The 13,993-nt window shown below is 48.6% G+C and overlaps 1 protein-coding gene across 6 annotated transcripts in view; it reads left to right on the top strand.

Annotated features, from left to right (window-relative positions):
• The first annotated feature begins 3,899 nt into the window (after nt 1–3,899).
• RPL22 (ribosomal protein L22) overlaps nt 3,900–13,993 on the top strand; it is a 15,840-nt gene continuing 5,746 nt past the window's right edge. The window contains exons 1-3 of one of the 6 annotated variants that reach the window (XM_025384263.1): nt 3,900–4,260; nt 6,981–7,085; nt 11,693–11,817. In XM_025384263.1, coding sequence (XP_025240048.1) covers nt 7,068–7,085; nt 11,693–11,817 — 143 coding nt within the window. In that variant the 5' untranslated portion in view covers nt 3,900–4,260; nt 6,981–7,067. Of the gene's footprint in view, nt 4,261–5,004; nt 5,979–6,980; nt 7,086–11,692; nt 11,818–13,993 lie in introns of those variants that run through there. The other 5 variants (XM_025384271.1, XM_025384253.1, XM_025384235.1 and 2 more) reach the window with 5 other exon arrangements.

Raw genomic sequence — 13,993 nt, 5'->3', positions numbered from 1 at the left:
GGGTTTTGAAGGATGCGTAGGAGTAGGAGTTTGCTAGGAGAAGGAAGTGAATTCTAGAGAGAAACTAGTTGTTCTTTTGAGGACTGTCCCTAGCCCTGGTTCTATTTATGAACCAAATCATAATGACAATAGTAGCAATGGCTAATGTTTATGGGCCAAGATTCTTTTTTTTTTTTTTTTGAGATGGAGTTTTGCTCTTGTTGCCCAGGCTGGAGTGTAATGGTGCCATCTCAGCTCACCAAAACCTCTGCCTCCCGGGTTCAAGCGATTCTCCTGCCTCAGCCTCCCAAGTAGCTGAGATTACAGGCATTCGCCACCATACCCAGCTAATTTTGTATTTTTAGGAGAGACAGGGTTTCTCCATGTTGGTCAGGCTGGTCTCGAACTCCCGACCTCAGGTGACCCGCCCGCCTTGGCCTCCCAAAATGCTGGGATTACAGGCATGAGCCACCGCGCCCAGCCTCTTTTTTTTTTTTTTTTTTTTTTTTGTGCAAGGGGAGGGAGGGTGGGGAGATATGGGCCAATATTCTAGTCTAAGCTGTTTAACTTTTTTTTTTTTTTGAGACGGAGTCTCGCTCTGTCGCCCAGGCTGGAGTGCAGTGGCGCGATCTCGGGCTCACTGCAAGCTCTGCCTCCCAGGTTCATGTCATTCTCCTGGCTCAGCCTCCCGAGTAGCTGGGACTAGAGGCGCCTGCCACTACGCCCAGCTAATTTTGTTGGTATTTTTAGTAGAAACGGGGTTTCACTGTGTTAGCCGGGATGTTCTCCATCTCCTGACCTCGTGATCCAGCTGCCTCTGAACCCAGCCCTTTATTTATTTTATTTTTTTTCTGTATTTTTAGTAGAAAAATAAAAAGTACAATGTGCTGCACACATTGGGGGTTTTGCCTTGTTGCCCAGGCTGGTCTCCAACTCCTGGGTTCAAGCACTCTGCCTGCCTTGGCCTCCCAAAGTGCTGGGATTACAGGCGTGAGCCACTGTGCCTGGCCTAAGCTGTTTAATTTATATTAACTCATTTAATCTGGACAACACTCTTATGATGCATTAGTTTCCCAGTAGGAGTTGAGTGCTTCGTTCATCCATTCATTCATGTCTGCATCTGTTCAACTAGTATTTATGGAGCATCTACCATGGGCACGTAGAAGGGAACACACCAGCCAAGGTTAATCAAGTACACAAATAAACAAATAATGACAGGCTGCATTAAATGCTTGGAGGAAAATCATAAGGATGATAGGCCGGGTGCCGTGGCTCATACCTGTAATCCCAGCTTTGGGAGCCTGAGGTGGGTGGATCACCCTGAGGTCAGGAGTTCGAGACCAGCCTGGCCAACATGGTGAAACCCCATCCCTACCAAACATACAAAAATTAGCCAGGCGCGGTGGCTCATGCCTGTTATCCCAGCACTTTGGGAGACCGAGGCAGGTGGATCACGAGATCAGGAGTTCGAGACCAGCCTGGCTAGCATGGTGAAACCCTATCTCTACTAAAAATACAAAAAATTAGCCAGGCATGGTGGCACGCACCTGGAGTCCCAGCTATTCGGGAGGCTGAGGCAGGAGAATTACTTGAACCTGGCAGGTGGAGGTTGCAGTGAGCCAAGATCGCGCCATTGCACTCCAGCCTGAGTGAGAGTGAGATCTCTGAGTCAAAAAAAAAAAAAAAAAAAAAAAGCTGGGTGTAGCGGTGCAGGCCTGTAATCCCAGCTACTCTTGCGAGGCTGAGGCAGGAGAATCGAGATGGCACCACTGCACTCCTGCCTGGGTGACACAGCGAGATTCCACCTAAAAAATTAAATAAATAAATAAGGATCATACGATGGAGGGCAGCTGGGAGGGGCTCGAGCTGAGGACCACACTAGGTAACCACGAGCAGAGAGGGGGAACTAAGCTTGAGACCCCCAGAGGATAAGAAATTAAGAAAAGCCGGGAAGGCTGGGCATAGTGGCTCACACCCATAATCCTAGCACTTTGGGAGGCCAGCGTGGGTGAATCTCTTGAGCCCAGGAGTTCGAGACCAACTTGGGCAACATAGCAAGACTCCCCCTATCTATAAAAAATACTAAAACTTAGCTGGGCACGGTGGCTCCTGCTTGTAGTCCCAGCTACTTGAGAGGCTGAGGTGGAAGGATCGCTTGAGCCAGGCGGTTGAGGCTGCAGTGAGCTGTCACTGCACCTCTGCAGTCCCACCTAGGTGACAGAGTAAGACCCTGTCTGAAAAGAAAAACAAACAAAAAAAGAAAAGCTGGGAAAAGTTCCAAGCAGAGGCAAGAACAAGTGCAAAGCCCCAGAAATGGGAAGACATTTAGAGACTAGAAGATCAATGTGGTTGCAGATGAAAGAGCTCAGGGTGGGGAATGGGACTGAACATGGGATGGGAGTGAGGATGGAGGATGGGGGTGAGGCTGGAGAGGTGGGGGCAGGGCAGGGGGTGTGGGGTGAGGGATGAGGGTTTGAGTGTGAGGAGATGGGGGTGAGGGTGAAGAGGTGAGAATGGGCTCATGGGGGTGAGGGTGATCTACGGGACACTAGTCTAGAGATGCCAAAGATGCCACTGGCTGCACTTGTGGGGAGTCCAGGGAGGGCTAGAGGCTGCACACATTGGCATGGGGAGTCATATTTAAAGGGAAGAGCATGGGTCTTGTCTAAAGATCAAGAGTAGATAAGGATGAAAGGAGGCTGTGATGGCTCCCACCTGTAATCCTAGCGCTTTGGGAAGCTGAGGCAGGAGGATTGCTTTAGCCCAGGAGTTCTAGATCAGCCTGGGCAACATAGCCATAGTGAGACACCAACTCTCTACAAAACAAAACAAAATAAAACAAAACAAAAAAAAATGAAACATGCAGCTGGGCGTGGTGGTGTACACCTGTGGTCCCAGCTACTCAGGAGGCTGAGGTGGGATAGCTGGAGCCTAAGATGTCAAGGTTTCAGTGAGCCATGTTCACACCACTGCACTCCAGCCTGGGCAACAGAGTGAGCCTGTTTAAAAAAAAAAAAAAAAAAAGAAAAAAAAAGGGCTGGGCGCGGTGGCTCACGCCTGTAATCCCAGCACTTTGGGAGGCCGAGACAGGCGGATCACGAGGTCAGGAGATCGACACCATCCTGGCTAACACGGTGAAACCCTGTCTCTACTAAAAAAATACAAAAAACTAGCCAGGTGAGGTGGCGGGCGCCTGTAGTCCCAGCTACTTGGGATGCTGAGGCAGGAGAATGGCATAAACCCGGGAGGCGGAGCTTGCAGTGAGCTGAGATCCAGCCACTGCACTCCAGCCCCAGCGACAGAGCAAGACTCCGTCTCAAAAAAAAAAAAAAAAAAAGAAAGAAAAAGGAAAGAACAATAAAAGTCAACTGCTGAGAGGGAGGTTTAGGAAGGAAGGGCTGACATTATGACTGAGGTGTGAAATAGTCTTTTGGGCCAGGTGCAGTGGCTTATGCCTGTAATCCCAGCACTTTGGGAGGCCAAGGTGGGAGGATCCCAGGAGTTTGAGGCTGCAGTAAGCTATGATCACATCACTGCACTCCAGCCTGGGCGACAGAGCGAGACTCTGTCTCAAAAAACAAAAACAAAAACAAAAAAACAAAACAAACAAAACAACAACAAAAAAAGGGAAATAGTCCCTTGGGGGAGAGATTTAGGATTGTCAATAGCCCTGAGGGCTCGCTTAGGGTCCATTATCAGCCAGGGTCCAGTCAAAAGACAACAATAGTTTTTAACTGAGATAATTTAATATAAAGGATTGTTACCTAGGTATACAGATGTGTTTAGGTAACTGACGGGGTACAATACCAACAGTAGCAACTGCAGGAAGTAGCTACCACTGGTAGGGTGGTATTAGTAAAATGTAGATGCCTGAGGAGGGGGACGGGGAGGTGAAACCAGACATCTGAGGAGAGGGTGCTGCTTCGCTAGGGCTGGTGTCTCTGAGGAGAAGAAAACAAGGCTGATTCTGCACATGTTGGAATAAGTGCAGACTGGATTCCACTGCTGCTTCCAGAATGTTCCAACTGCCACCTCCAGGATAAAGAAGCAAGAGTGGGTGACACCAGACAGGATAGGAACAAGCAGGAAGCAAAGCCCCCTATTGATAGAGCCAAACCGGGATCAGCTGGAAAGCAGAAGTGTTTGCAGGGGCCCAGCCTGGGCATTGTAGAGCCAAAAAGAACACGTGGCTTTGGAGCTTGGTGAACCGGCCCCAGAGGCCTGAGTTGAAAGCTAGACCCATCAGCACAGTGTCTCCTCCAGTGACTGGACTTTTGCTAGGTGAGTACACTGAAGCCAGGTAAAGAGAGTGGAGAGTGTGTGCCACTGAGTGATTGACAATTCAGGATCCTGTAATATAATTCCATGAGGACGCAGGGGGTGAGTGGGTGCAAAGTAGCCCAGTTCAAGGGACCTGTGGGCCTGGGGATGAGGACCTTTGCTTCTCCACATGCGGTCCATGGACTCACAGCATCAGCGTCGTCTGAGAGCTTGTGAGAAATGCAGAATTTCAGGCCACTGAGACCGCTGGAATTGGAATCTGCATTTTCCAGATCTCCCGGTGGTCCTCAACTACATATTGGTTTGGGATGGGAAACTAGAAGGCTTGGGCTGGGAAACTAGGGGGTGGTGATCAGCGGGTGGGCGGCTTGGCGGCAGCAAGAAGGACAGGCGCTGAGAGACAGCCCCTGGGCATGAACTTCCAAACTGGGGCTTTTTAAGTAGGAGGAAGCCATGGTGGTCTGGCATTGGGACCTCTGAACGAAATTTCCCTGTGGCCAGAAGGAATTTCCCCACTTCCCCAAGTTAGTAGATTCGATTCCCATCCCACTAGCTGGTAATTTACAGTATAGTGAATTTCCTTATTTCTTTTTTCTTCCCAAGACTTTCAAAAAGTAAAGCCAATCCCTTTATTTGTTTTTGGGCTCGTCCAGTCTGGCTTCCCCCCTACGATCATTCGCAGTGGGACAGCCCGCCCGGCCTCCTTCCTTCCCCCGAAACCCTCCAGGCCTGGGAGAGGACGCGTTTTGCATTAAGGGAAAACCAATCGCTCCCCTATCGTACATAACCAAGAGAAATGGTGGCGGACGAGGGGCGTGGTAAAGCGATTAGTGCGGCCTGGACCCTGCGTGCCTTGCGCGCTGCGGGCTCTTTGCGTCTGCGTAGTTCGCTCACCTCCCTTTCTAACTCCGCTGCGGCCATGGCTCCAGTGGTTAGTATGGCTCCGCGTGAGGCCTCGGCTCCAGGGGAGGCACGTGGGCCTCGCCGAGCCCGGCATCTACCCAGGCTTGCTGGGGACGGCGCCCTGCAGCGTCCTGCTGGGGTGGGCTGGCAGGTCGACCGGAGCGGGCCAGAGCCCCTGCCGATCCCAGCACGTTGTAGGCGGAGGAGGCCGCGGCCCGAGGCCCGTGAGGGAGATCCGGGAGGTTTCGGAGGCCGGGGCTCGGGCTCGGGCCCCAGCTAGGGGCCAGCGGGGAGCTGGAGCCTGGAGACTGCGGGCTGGGCCGGCCACTGGTTCTTGGACCCCGGCCCGCGGCCTGATTACCTGGGTGGAGGGCGGAGAAGAACGGGACCTGCTACCCTGGGGAGCCGCGCATTCGGAAGTGCACGGCCAAGACTCGGACGAATCCGCGGAAGGGCGGCTTGGTCGGCCTGCTTTCGGAGAGGAGGCCGGGGTTTGAGGAGCTTTTTAGAGTCCCCGGAGGAAATTAGTTTATCAGGGCGCACTGCACAGACTCGAACGGGTGCTACGGGTGGTGTAGGGCGAAGGCTCTCATTCCATTCTCCTGTAGCTAGGCTGGGACTGGGCTGTGCGGCGCCCTCCTAGGTTATTTGAGAAAGTTGTTTTTCCATGTTCTATGTCCCAAGATCCTACTTTTTCTCTTTTGTTGGGACTCCCTGGTTAACATTTCCGGTTCTTCTGCTCTTTCTGTCTGGTTGGGCTTTTAAATGCATTTTGGTTTAAAACTTTGATGGAAAAGTAATCAAGCCCATTGTGGGTAGGTCTCTTGATTGATTGTGTATGTTCGGAATAGATCTTAAAGCATCCCTCTTAGATTGTTACTGGGAAGAGACGTAAAAAAATAAAGTTGATCCAGTTAACACAAGTTTTAGATGAAGTTCTTTTAAACATAAAGGAAGGAAGGTAAGATGTGTTCTTGGAAAGGTCTATTTAGTTCTGCAAAGCTTTTAAACGTGAAGGTACAGGTTGGTACGATGCACAGGTGCATTAATGGTGTCAGGTTTGTAGAGGGATGAGATTAACACAAGCCTCTTCATAAGTGAAGAAACTGGAACCTTGTAGGATGTGCTTTGCCGGGTGGTTTGGAAGTACTAATGCATAGACTAAATGAATCAAAATGTCAGAAGTTCTTGACGGTAGTGTTGTAGTAAGATTCTAGGTTTTAGCCTTAACCTTGTCCGAGCTGGAGTGGACAGGCAGCTAGAATACTTTGCAACTCCCTTCATGAAAAGGTGGATGAGACAGGATGAAGGGAGATGAGCTAAGATGTATCAGGACGGTACTCTGAACATGTAGGAGAAGGATTGATTTCACATGAAAATTGTGGGTATGCAAGACATTTTGTATGCCTGTACTCTAATTCTGGAAAAAAATAAAATAGTATTTTTTGAAATTGTATCTGGGAATGTTAGGGCAAATAAAAGGAAATGTTCATTTCATTGTGGTTCATAAAGTAAGAGACCTTCATGCCTGTACAGATTGGGGAGACTGGAAAGTTTGAGTGGGTCAAGAGTGCTAGAATGATTTTCCCTTCAAAAGCGCATGACCCCAGGCCCCAAACTTGTAGAGCAGCATCTGCCCTCATTACACCTCTGGCACTCAGGCAGTGATGCCTCTTGGCCCTCTTGCAAAGGGAGCACAGCTCCATGAGTTTTGTATTTGTATGGACTTTTATACCTACGACATTTCTGGTTCTGTTAATCTCGTTTTTCTGACTGATTGAATCTTCATCTCTGTTATCATTTGTGTATTTTCTTAGAAAAAACTTGTGGCGAAGGGGGGCAAAAAAAAGAAGCAGGTTCTGAAGTTCACTCTTGATTGCACCCACCCTGTAGAAGATGGAATCATGGATGCTGCCAATTTTGTAAGTTACATCCTTACTGCCACTCAGGTGGTGACGAACATTTTGAGATAGTGTTGAGAAAACCTATTGGGGTACATTTCTGTTTTCAGGCTTATAGGCAGCTTCACAGGTCTGGCTGTTATCATTTCACCCTGGGAATGTGGGCAGATTACTTGTTTGTTTCCAAGTCTTGCTTCCTCTTGTGTGTGCAACAGTTGTGAGGAGTAAAAGGAGATGGACTTAGAATAAGCAAGAAGGACTCTAGCACAGGGGTGTTAGAGGACCATCTTGTTTTTCTCCTTTAGTTTCCACAAATGATTTTACTTAAAAGTTACCAAGAAACAGGCCAGGCGTGGTGGCTCACGCCTATAATCCCAACACTTTGGGAGGCCGAGGCGGGCAGATCATGAGGTCAGGAGTTCGAGAGCAGTCTGGCCAACATAGTGAAACCCCGTCTCTACTAAAGATACAAAAAATTAGCTGGGTGTGGTGGTGTGCACCTGTAATCCCAGCTACTCGGGAGGCTCCTGTAGGAGAATTGCGTGAATATGGGAGGTGGAGAGCACCATTGCACTCCATCTCGGGAGACAGTGTGAGACTCCGTCTCAAAGACAAAAAAAAAAGTTACTGAGAAACAGACAAATTTCATCGGGTCCATGGCATCCCCCTTGCTCTTTGGTGTGTTTAAGCATAAGTGAGGGACCCTGATCCTAACTGTGGGCTGCCTCTGTCCTGGGTCTCACTGCTTAGATGTGGAGCTTTGGACAGGTGGTAGCAGTTCCCGAAGCTTTCTATGATATGAAGCATCTGAGCTTTGGTATTTCAAGTACCCTGCTTGCTAAATTGTAATTGGAGCTTTTTTTTTTTTTTTCCCTCACATCTTGCTCTGTGCTGATTTTTTGCCCCTGTGTTTAGCCCATTCCCCAATATTCCTCTATCTTATTGCAATCTAGAAATATTAAGTAATCCCTCTGCCACATTTGACTCAGCAGTTTGGTTTTGACATTTTATTCTTTTTCCTCTAATAGCCATGTTTGGGAGATTCAGATTTGTGTGCAGAAGTTTCCTAAATTTGCATTCGCTCTAAATTCTCCAGAAGGTTGAACTATTGCCAGGATCAGTATCATTACAACAAAAATAATTTTTAAACACAAAATAATTATGGTCACGAATTATCCAGAATGGAATTTGGGTAATCTCTTAGTTTATTGCCTTTATGTAGATGTTGTTTGTATCTGTGTCCTTCAAGAAATCCCTTATTTCCTTAGTTCTTTCTCTATCCAGTGACTTCTGGCTTTTCTCTGTGGCCTCCTCTTTCTCAACTTTGGTGTCTTCCAGTTTGGTATTCACATGGTGGCCCTGTTCTGGCATTATTCCTGCCTTCCTCCCTCTGAGCCATTCCCTCAGCCCACTCATCTGTTTGTGTGATTGTCTTTCCTTCTGGAAGCCTCCTTAGGATAGAAAACCTAAGTCATTTATGAATCTTGAGATGCAGAATTCAAGATTTCTGACCTAATCACTCTGTGCCCCATCTCTGGTTGACATATACTGTTTATTTTATTTATTTGATTTGTTTTTTGATACCAAGTTTTGCTCTTGTTGCCCAGGCTGGAGTGCAATGGCGCAATTTCGGCTCACTGCAGTCTCCGTTTCCTGGGTTCAAGCCATTCTGCTGTCTCAGCTTCCCGAGTAGCTGGGATTACAGGCGCCTGCCACCACGCCTGGCTAATTTTTGTATTATTAGTAGAGATGGGGTTTCTCCATGTTGGTCAGGCTAGTCTCGAACCCCCGACTTTAGGTGATCGACCCGCCTTGGCCTCCCAAAGTGCTGGGATTACAGGCGTGAGCCACCGCGCCTGGCCATTTTATTTTATTTTTATTTATTTATTTTTGAGACGGAATCTCACTCTGTTGCCCGGGCTGGAGTGCAGTGGCGTGATCTTGACTCACTGCAACTTCCACCTCCCAGGTTTAAGTGATTCTCTTTCTCAGCCTCCCGAGTAGCTGGGATTACAGGCGTGCGCCACCATGCCCAACTAATTTGTGTATTTTTGTGGTAGAGATGGCGCTTTGCCATATTGGCCAGGCTGGTCTCGAACTCCTGACCTCAGGTGATTTGCCTACCTCGGCCTCCCAAAGTGTTTGGATTACAAGCATGAACCGCTGTGCCCAGCCAAATTTTTTTTTTTTTTAAAAGGAGTCTTGCTATTTGTCACCCAGGTTGGAGTGCAGTGGCGTGATCTCAGCTCACTGCAAGCTCTGCCTCCTGGGTTCACACTATTCTCCTGCCTCAGCCTCCCGAGTAGCTGGGACTACAGGCGTCTGTCACCATGCCCAGCTAATTTTTTGTGTTTTTAGTAGAGATGGAGTTTCACTGTATTAGCCAGGATGATCTCGATCTCCTGACCTTGTGATCCGCCTGCCTTGGCCTCCCAAAGTGCTGGGATTACAGGCGTGAACCACCGCGCCCGGCCCCAAATTTTTATTTATTTATTTATTTATTTTGAGACGGAGTCTCGCTCTGTCGCCCAGGCTGGAATGCAGTGGCGCGATCTCCACTCACTGCAAGCTCCGCCTCCTGGGTTCACGCCCTTCTCCTGCCTCAGCCTCCCGAGTAGCTGGGACTACAAGCGCCCACCACCACGCCCGGCTAATTTTCTGTATTTTTAGTAGAGATGGGGTTTCACAGTGTTAGCCACGATGGTGTCGATCTCCTGACCTCATGATCTGCCCGCCTCAGCATCCCAAATTTTTATTTTTTTGAGAAAGGGTCTGTTGTCCAGGCTGGAGGGCAGTAGCATGATCCTGGCTTACTGCAGCCTCAACCTCATAGGCCCAAGTGATCCTTCCACCTCAGCCTCTGGAATAGCTGGGACCACAGGCATGCACCACCATACTGAGCTAATTTTTAAATTCTTTATAGAAAAAGGATTTTCCAACTAAGTTGCCCAGGCTTGTCTTGAACTCGTGGGCTCAAGCGATCTTCTTGCCTTGGCTTCCCAAAGTGCCGGGATTACAGGCATGAGCTACTGCACCCAGCCAGTTAACATACTTTGTACTGCAGTTTTTAAATAGAAAATTATAGGAATTTTGAGCTGAAAGGGACTCCATGTCATTGCAATAGCAAGAAAACAACTAAAAAGGTCCTTTTTGGGCAAAGCTTTCTGAAGCACAACAAGGAGGTGAAAGTCTTGCCGAGGCCCACACAGGAGTTTGCAGAGAATGTCTCAGGCTCCTGAGTGACTGCTGCTTCTGCTGTACCACACATGGCCCTGGACCAGGTCTAGAATTGTTTCGGTCACTATGTCTTTGCTCTTTCTACTAGGTTGAAGGCTTATTTTCTGATAGTGCTGTGAACAGTGTTTTATACGCCTTAGATTCAGAAGTTGCTTTTAGCTTTGATTGCACGTACCTTGTAAAAGTTTGTTTTATTTATGTATTTTTTGAGACAGGGTCTCTCTGTCCCCCAGGCTGGAGTTCAGTGGCGTGATCTCGGCTCATGGCAACCTCCGCCTCATGGGCTCAAGCAATCCTCCTGCCTCAGCCTCCTGAGTAGCTGGGACTACAGGTGCATGCCACCACACCTGGCTAATATTTGTATTTTTTGTAGAGATAGGGTTTTGCCATGTTGCCTAGCCTGGTCTCAAATTCCCAAGCTCAGGTGATCCACCCACCTCAGCCTCCCAAAGTGCTGGGATTACAGGCTTATCTCATAAAAATTTAGCCTTGGGTTTCCTGTCTACTCTTGTGTTGCCCACTAAGCCTTTCATGGAGAGGCATAGTTGACCTTGTGTGGAAGAAGTCAAGTATGTTTACAGTGGGATGTCGTCTCATAGTATGTATGTAAATGGGATTTGTTACCATTTTTTAAAAAGACTGAACATTTAAGAAACAGATATTAGGGCCAGGCGTGGTGGCTCACACCTGTAATCCCAACGCTTTGGGAGACCGAGGTGGAAGGATCGCTTGAGCCCAGGAGTTTGAGACCAACCTGGGCATCATAAAGAGACTCCTTCTCTTAAAAAAAAAAAAATGAAGCCAGGTGCAGTGGCTCACGCTTTTAATCCCAGCACTTTGGGAGGCAGAGGTGGACGGATCACCTGAAGTCGGGAGTTTGAGACCAGCGTGACCAACATGGAGAAACCCAGTCTCTACTAAAAATACAAAATTAGCTGGGCGTGGTGGCGAGTGCCTGTAATCCCAGCTACTCAGGAGGCTGAGCAGGAGGATTGCTTGAGCCCAGGAGGCGGAGGTTGCCATGAGCCGAGATTGTGTCATTGCACTCCAGCCTGGGCAACTAGAGCTAAACTCCATCTCAAAAAAAAAAAAAAGATTATAACATTAGCTGGGGCCAGGTGGGATAGCTCATGCCTGTAATCCTAGCACTTCGAGAGGCTGAGGTGGGAGGATCACTTGAGTCTGGGAGGTGGAGACTTGAGCCTGGGAGATTGAGAGTGGAGTGAGCTGTGATTGGGCGGCTGCGTTCCTGCCTGGGCGACAGCGTGAGACTGTCTCCAAAACCAAAACAAGAAACGATGTTAGTTCAGTGTTGGGAGACAAAAAAATAAAATATTCTGTTAAGACAGATGAACCTGTCACTTCATTGGTCAATTTAATGATTTCTACAGGAGCAGTTTTTGCAAGAAAGGATCAAAGTGAACGGAAAAGCTGGGAACCTTGGTGGAGGGGTGGTGACCATCGAAAGGAGCAAGAGCAAGATCACCGTGACATCTGAGGTGCCTTTCTCCAAAAGGTACGGGAGGGAAGTGTGTGTGGCCTGCGTGTACCCAGTGCTCAGCCCGCCTTTTCCCTGCATGGGAGTGGGGGCACCCGCAGAGTGATTGGCTTGCATCTGTTAATTTCTGGAACTATGCCCAGTGCAGGAGGCAGTGGATGAATGCTACTATGGTCGTTAACAATAGTCAACTTTTGATTTTGTCTTTCACAGGCTAAAGTTTTTTTTTTTTGTGTGTGGAGTCTCACTCCGTTGCCCAGGCTGTTGTGCAGCGGCGCGATCTCGTTTCACTGCAACCTCTGCCACCTGGGTTCAAGCAGTTGTCCTGCCTCAGCCTCCTGAGTAGCTGAGATTACAGGCACCTGCCACCACGCCCAGCTAATTTTTGTATTTTTAGTAGAGACTGGGGTTTCACTATGTTGGCCAGGCTGCTCTCAAACTCCTCCCCTCAAGTGATCCACCTACCTTGGCCTCCCAAAGTGCTGGGATTACAGGCCTGAGCCACCATGCCCGGCCAGGCTAAATTATTTTAAACAGTAAGGTACTCAGACTTGCTTACAAGACTGTTTTCTCAAAAATATTCTTGTCTGGGCACAGTGGCTTATGCTTGTAATCCCAGCACTTTGGGAGGCTGATACAGGATGATTGCTTGAGCCCAGGAGTTTGAGACCAGCCTGGGCAACATAGTGAGACCTCCGTCTCTACAAGAGTTAAAATTAGCTGGGCATGGTGACATGTGCCTGTAGTCCAGCCACTTGGGGGGCTGAAGTGGGAGGATGGCTTGAGTCCAGGAGGTCAGGGTTGTAATGAGCTGTGATTGTGCCACTGCAGGCCAGCTTGGGTGACAGAGTGAGACCCTATCTCAAAAAAAAAAAATTGCTTCCTGTTTCCAGATCACAATAAGAACTTACCTTTTGTTTTTGAAATCGAGTCTTGCTCTGTTGCCCAGGTTGGAGTGCAATGGCGCCATCTTGGCTCACTGCAACCTCTGCCTCCCGGGTTCAAGCGATTCTCCTGCCTCAGCCTCCCGAGTTTTTGGAATTGCAGGCGTGTGCCACCATGCCCGGTTAATTTTTTGTATTTTTAGTAGCGACAGGGTTTCGCCGTGTTGGCCAGGCTGGTCTGGAACTCTTAACCTCAGGTGATTTGCCTGCCTCGGCCTCCCAAAGTGCAGGGATTATAGGCATGAGCCACCGCACCTGCCCCACACCCGGCTAATTCTTGTATTTCCTTTTTTTTGAGACAGAGTCTCACTCTGTCGCCCAGGCTGGAGTGCAATGGCGCGATCTCAGCTCACTGCAACCTCCGGCTCCCAGGTTCAGGCAATTCTCTTGCCTCTGCCTCCTGTATAGCTGGGATTACCGGCGCCTGCCACCACACCTGGCTAATTTTTTTTGTTTTTTAGTAGAGACAGGGTTTCACCATCTTGGCCAGGCTGGTCTCGAACTCCTGACTTCGTAATCCACCTGCTTTGGCCTCCCAAAGTGCTGGAATTACAGGCGTGAGCCACCGTGCCTGACCTAATTCTTGTATTTTTAGTAGATACGGGGTTTCACCGTGTTTGCCAGACTGGTCTTGAACTCCTGACCTCAGGTGAACCACCATGCCCGGCCAAGAGCTTTCCTTTTGAATTCGAGTTGCTTCCCTTGTAAGTGCTACTTTGGCACTGAACAAGGAATCTGAAGACCTCAATTTAGACCTAGTGCACTCTAGTTAATTCTTGGGGGCCCATTTTCTTTCATTTCAAGATGGAGGCATTAATTTGCTGGTTCCCTCGAATGTTATGTGTTGGTTTTTGAGGATGAGGTTAAAATACTTTACCAGTTGCTGAAGAATTGGATATGCTTATACTCAGCTCCTAGCCTGGGGCTGTGGCCTATTAGGAGCTTTTAATCATACTAAATCCGAGCACTTTGGGAGGCCGAGGTTGGAAGATCACCTGAGGTTGGGAGTTCGAGACCAGCCTGACCAACATGGAGAAACCCCGTCTCTACTGAAAATACAAAATTAGCTGGGCGTGGTGGTGCATGCCTGTAATCTCAGCTACTCGGGAGGCTGAGGCAGGAGAATTGCTTGAACCAGGGAGGCGGAGGTTGTGGTGAGCTGAGATTGCACCATTGCACTCCAGCCTGGGCAACAAGAGCAAAACTCTGTCTCAAAAAAAAAAAAAAAAAAAAAAAAAAAAAAAAAAAAA

This window comes from Theropithecus gelada, chromosome 1 (assembly GCF_003255815.1).
Source record: "Theropithecus gelada isolate Dixy chromosome 1, Tgel_1.0, whole genome shotgun sequence".
Lineage (NCBI taxonomy): Eukaryota > Metazoa > Chordata > Mammalia > Primates > Cercopithecidae > Theropithecus > Theropithecus gelada.
The sequence above is the reverse complement of the archived record's forward strand: the minus strand, read 5'-3'. Positions and strand labels throughout refer to the sequence as shown.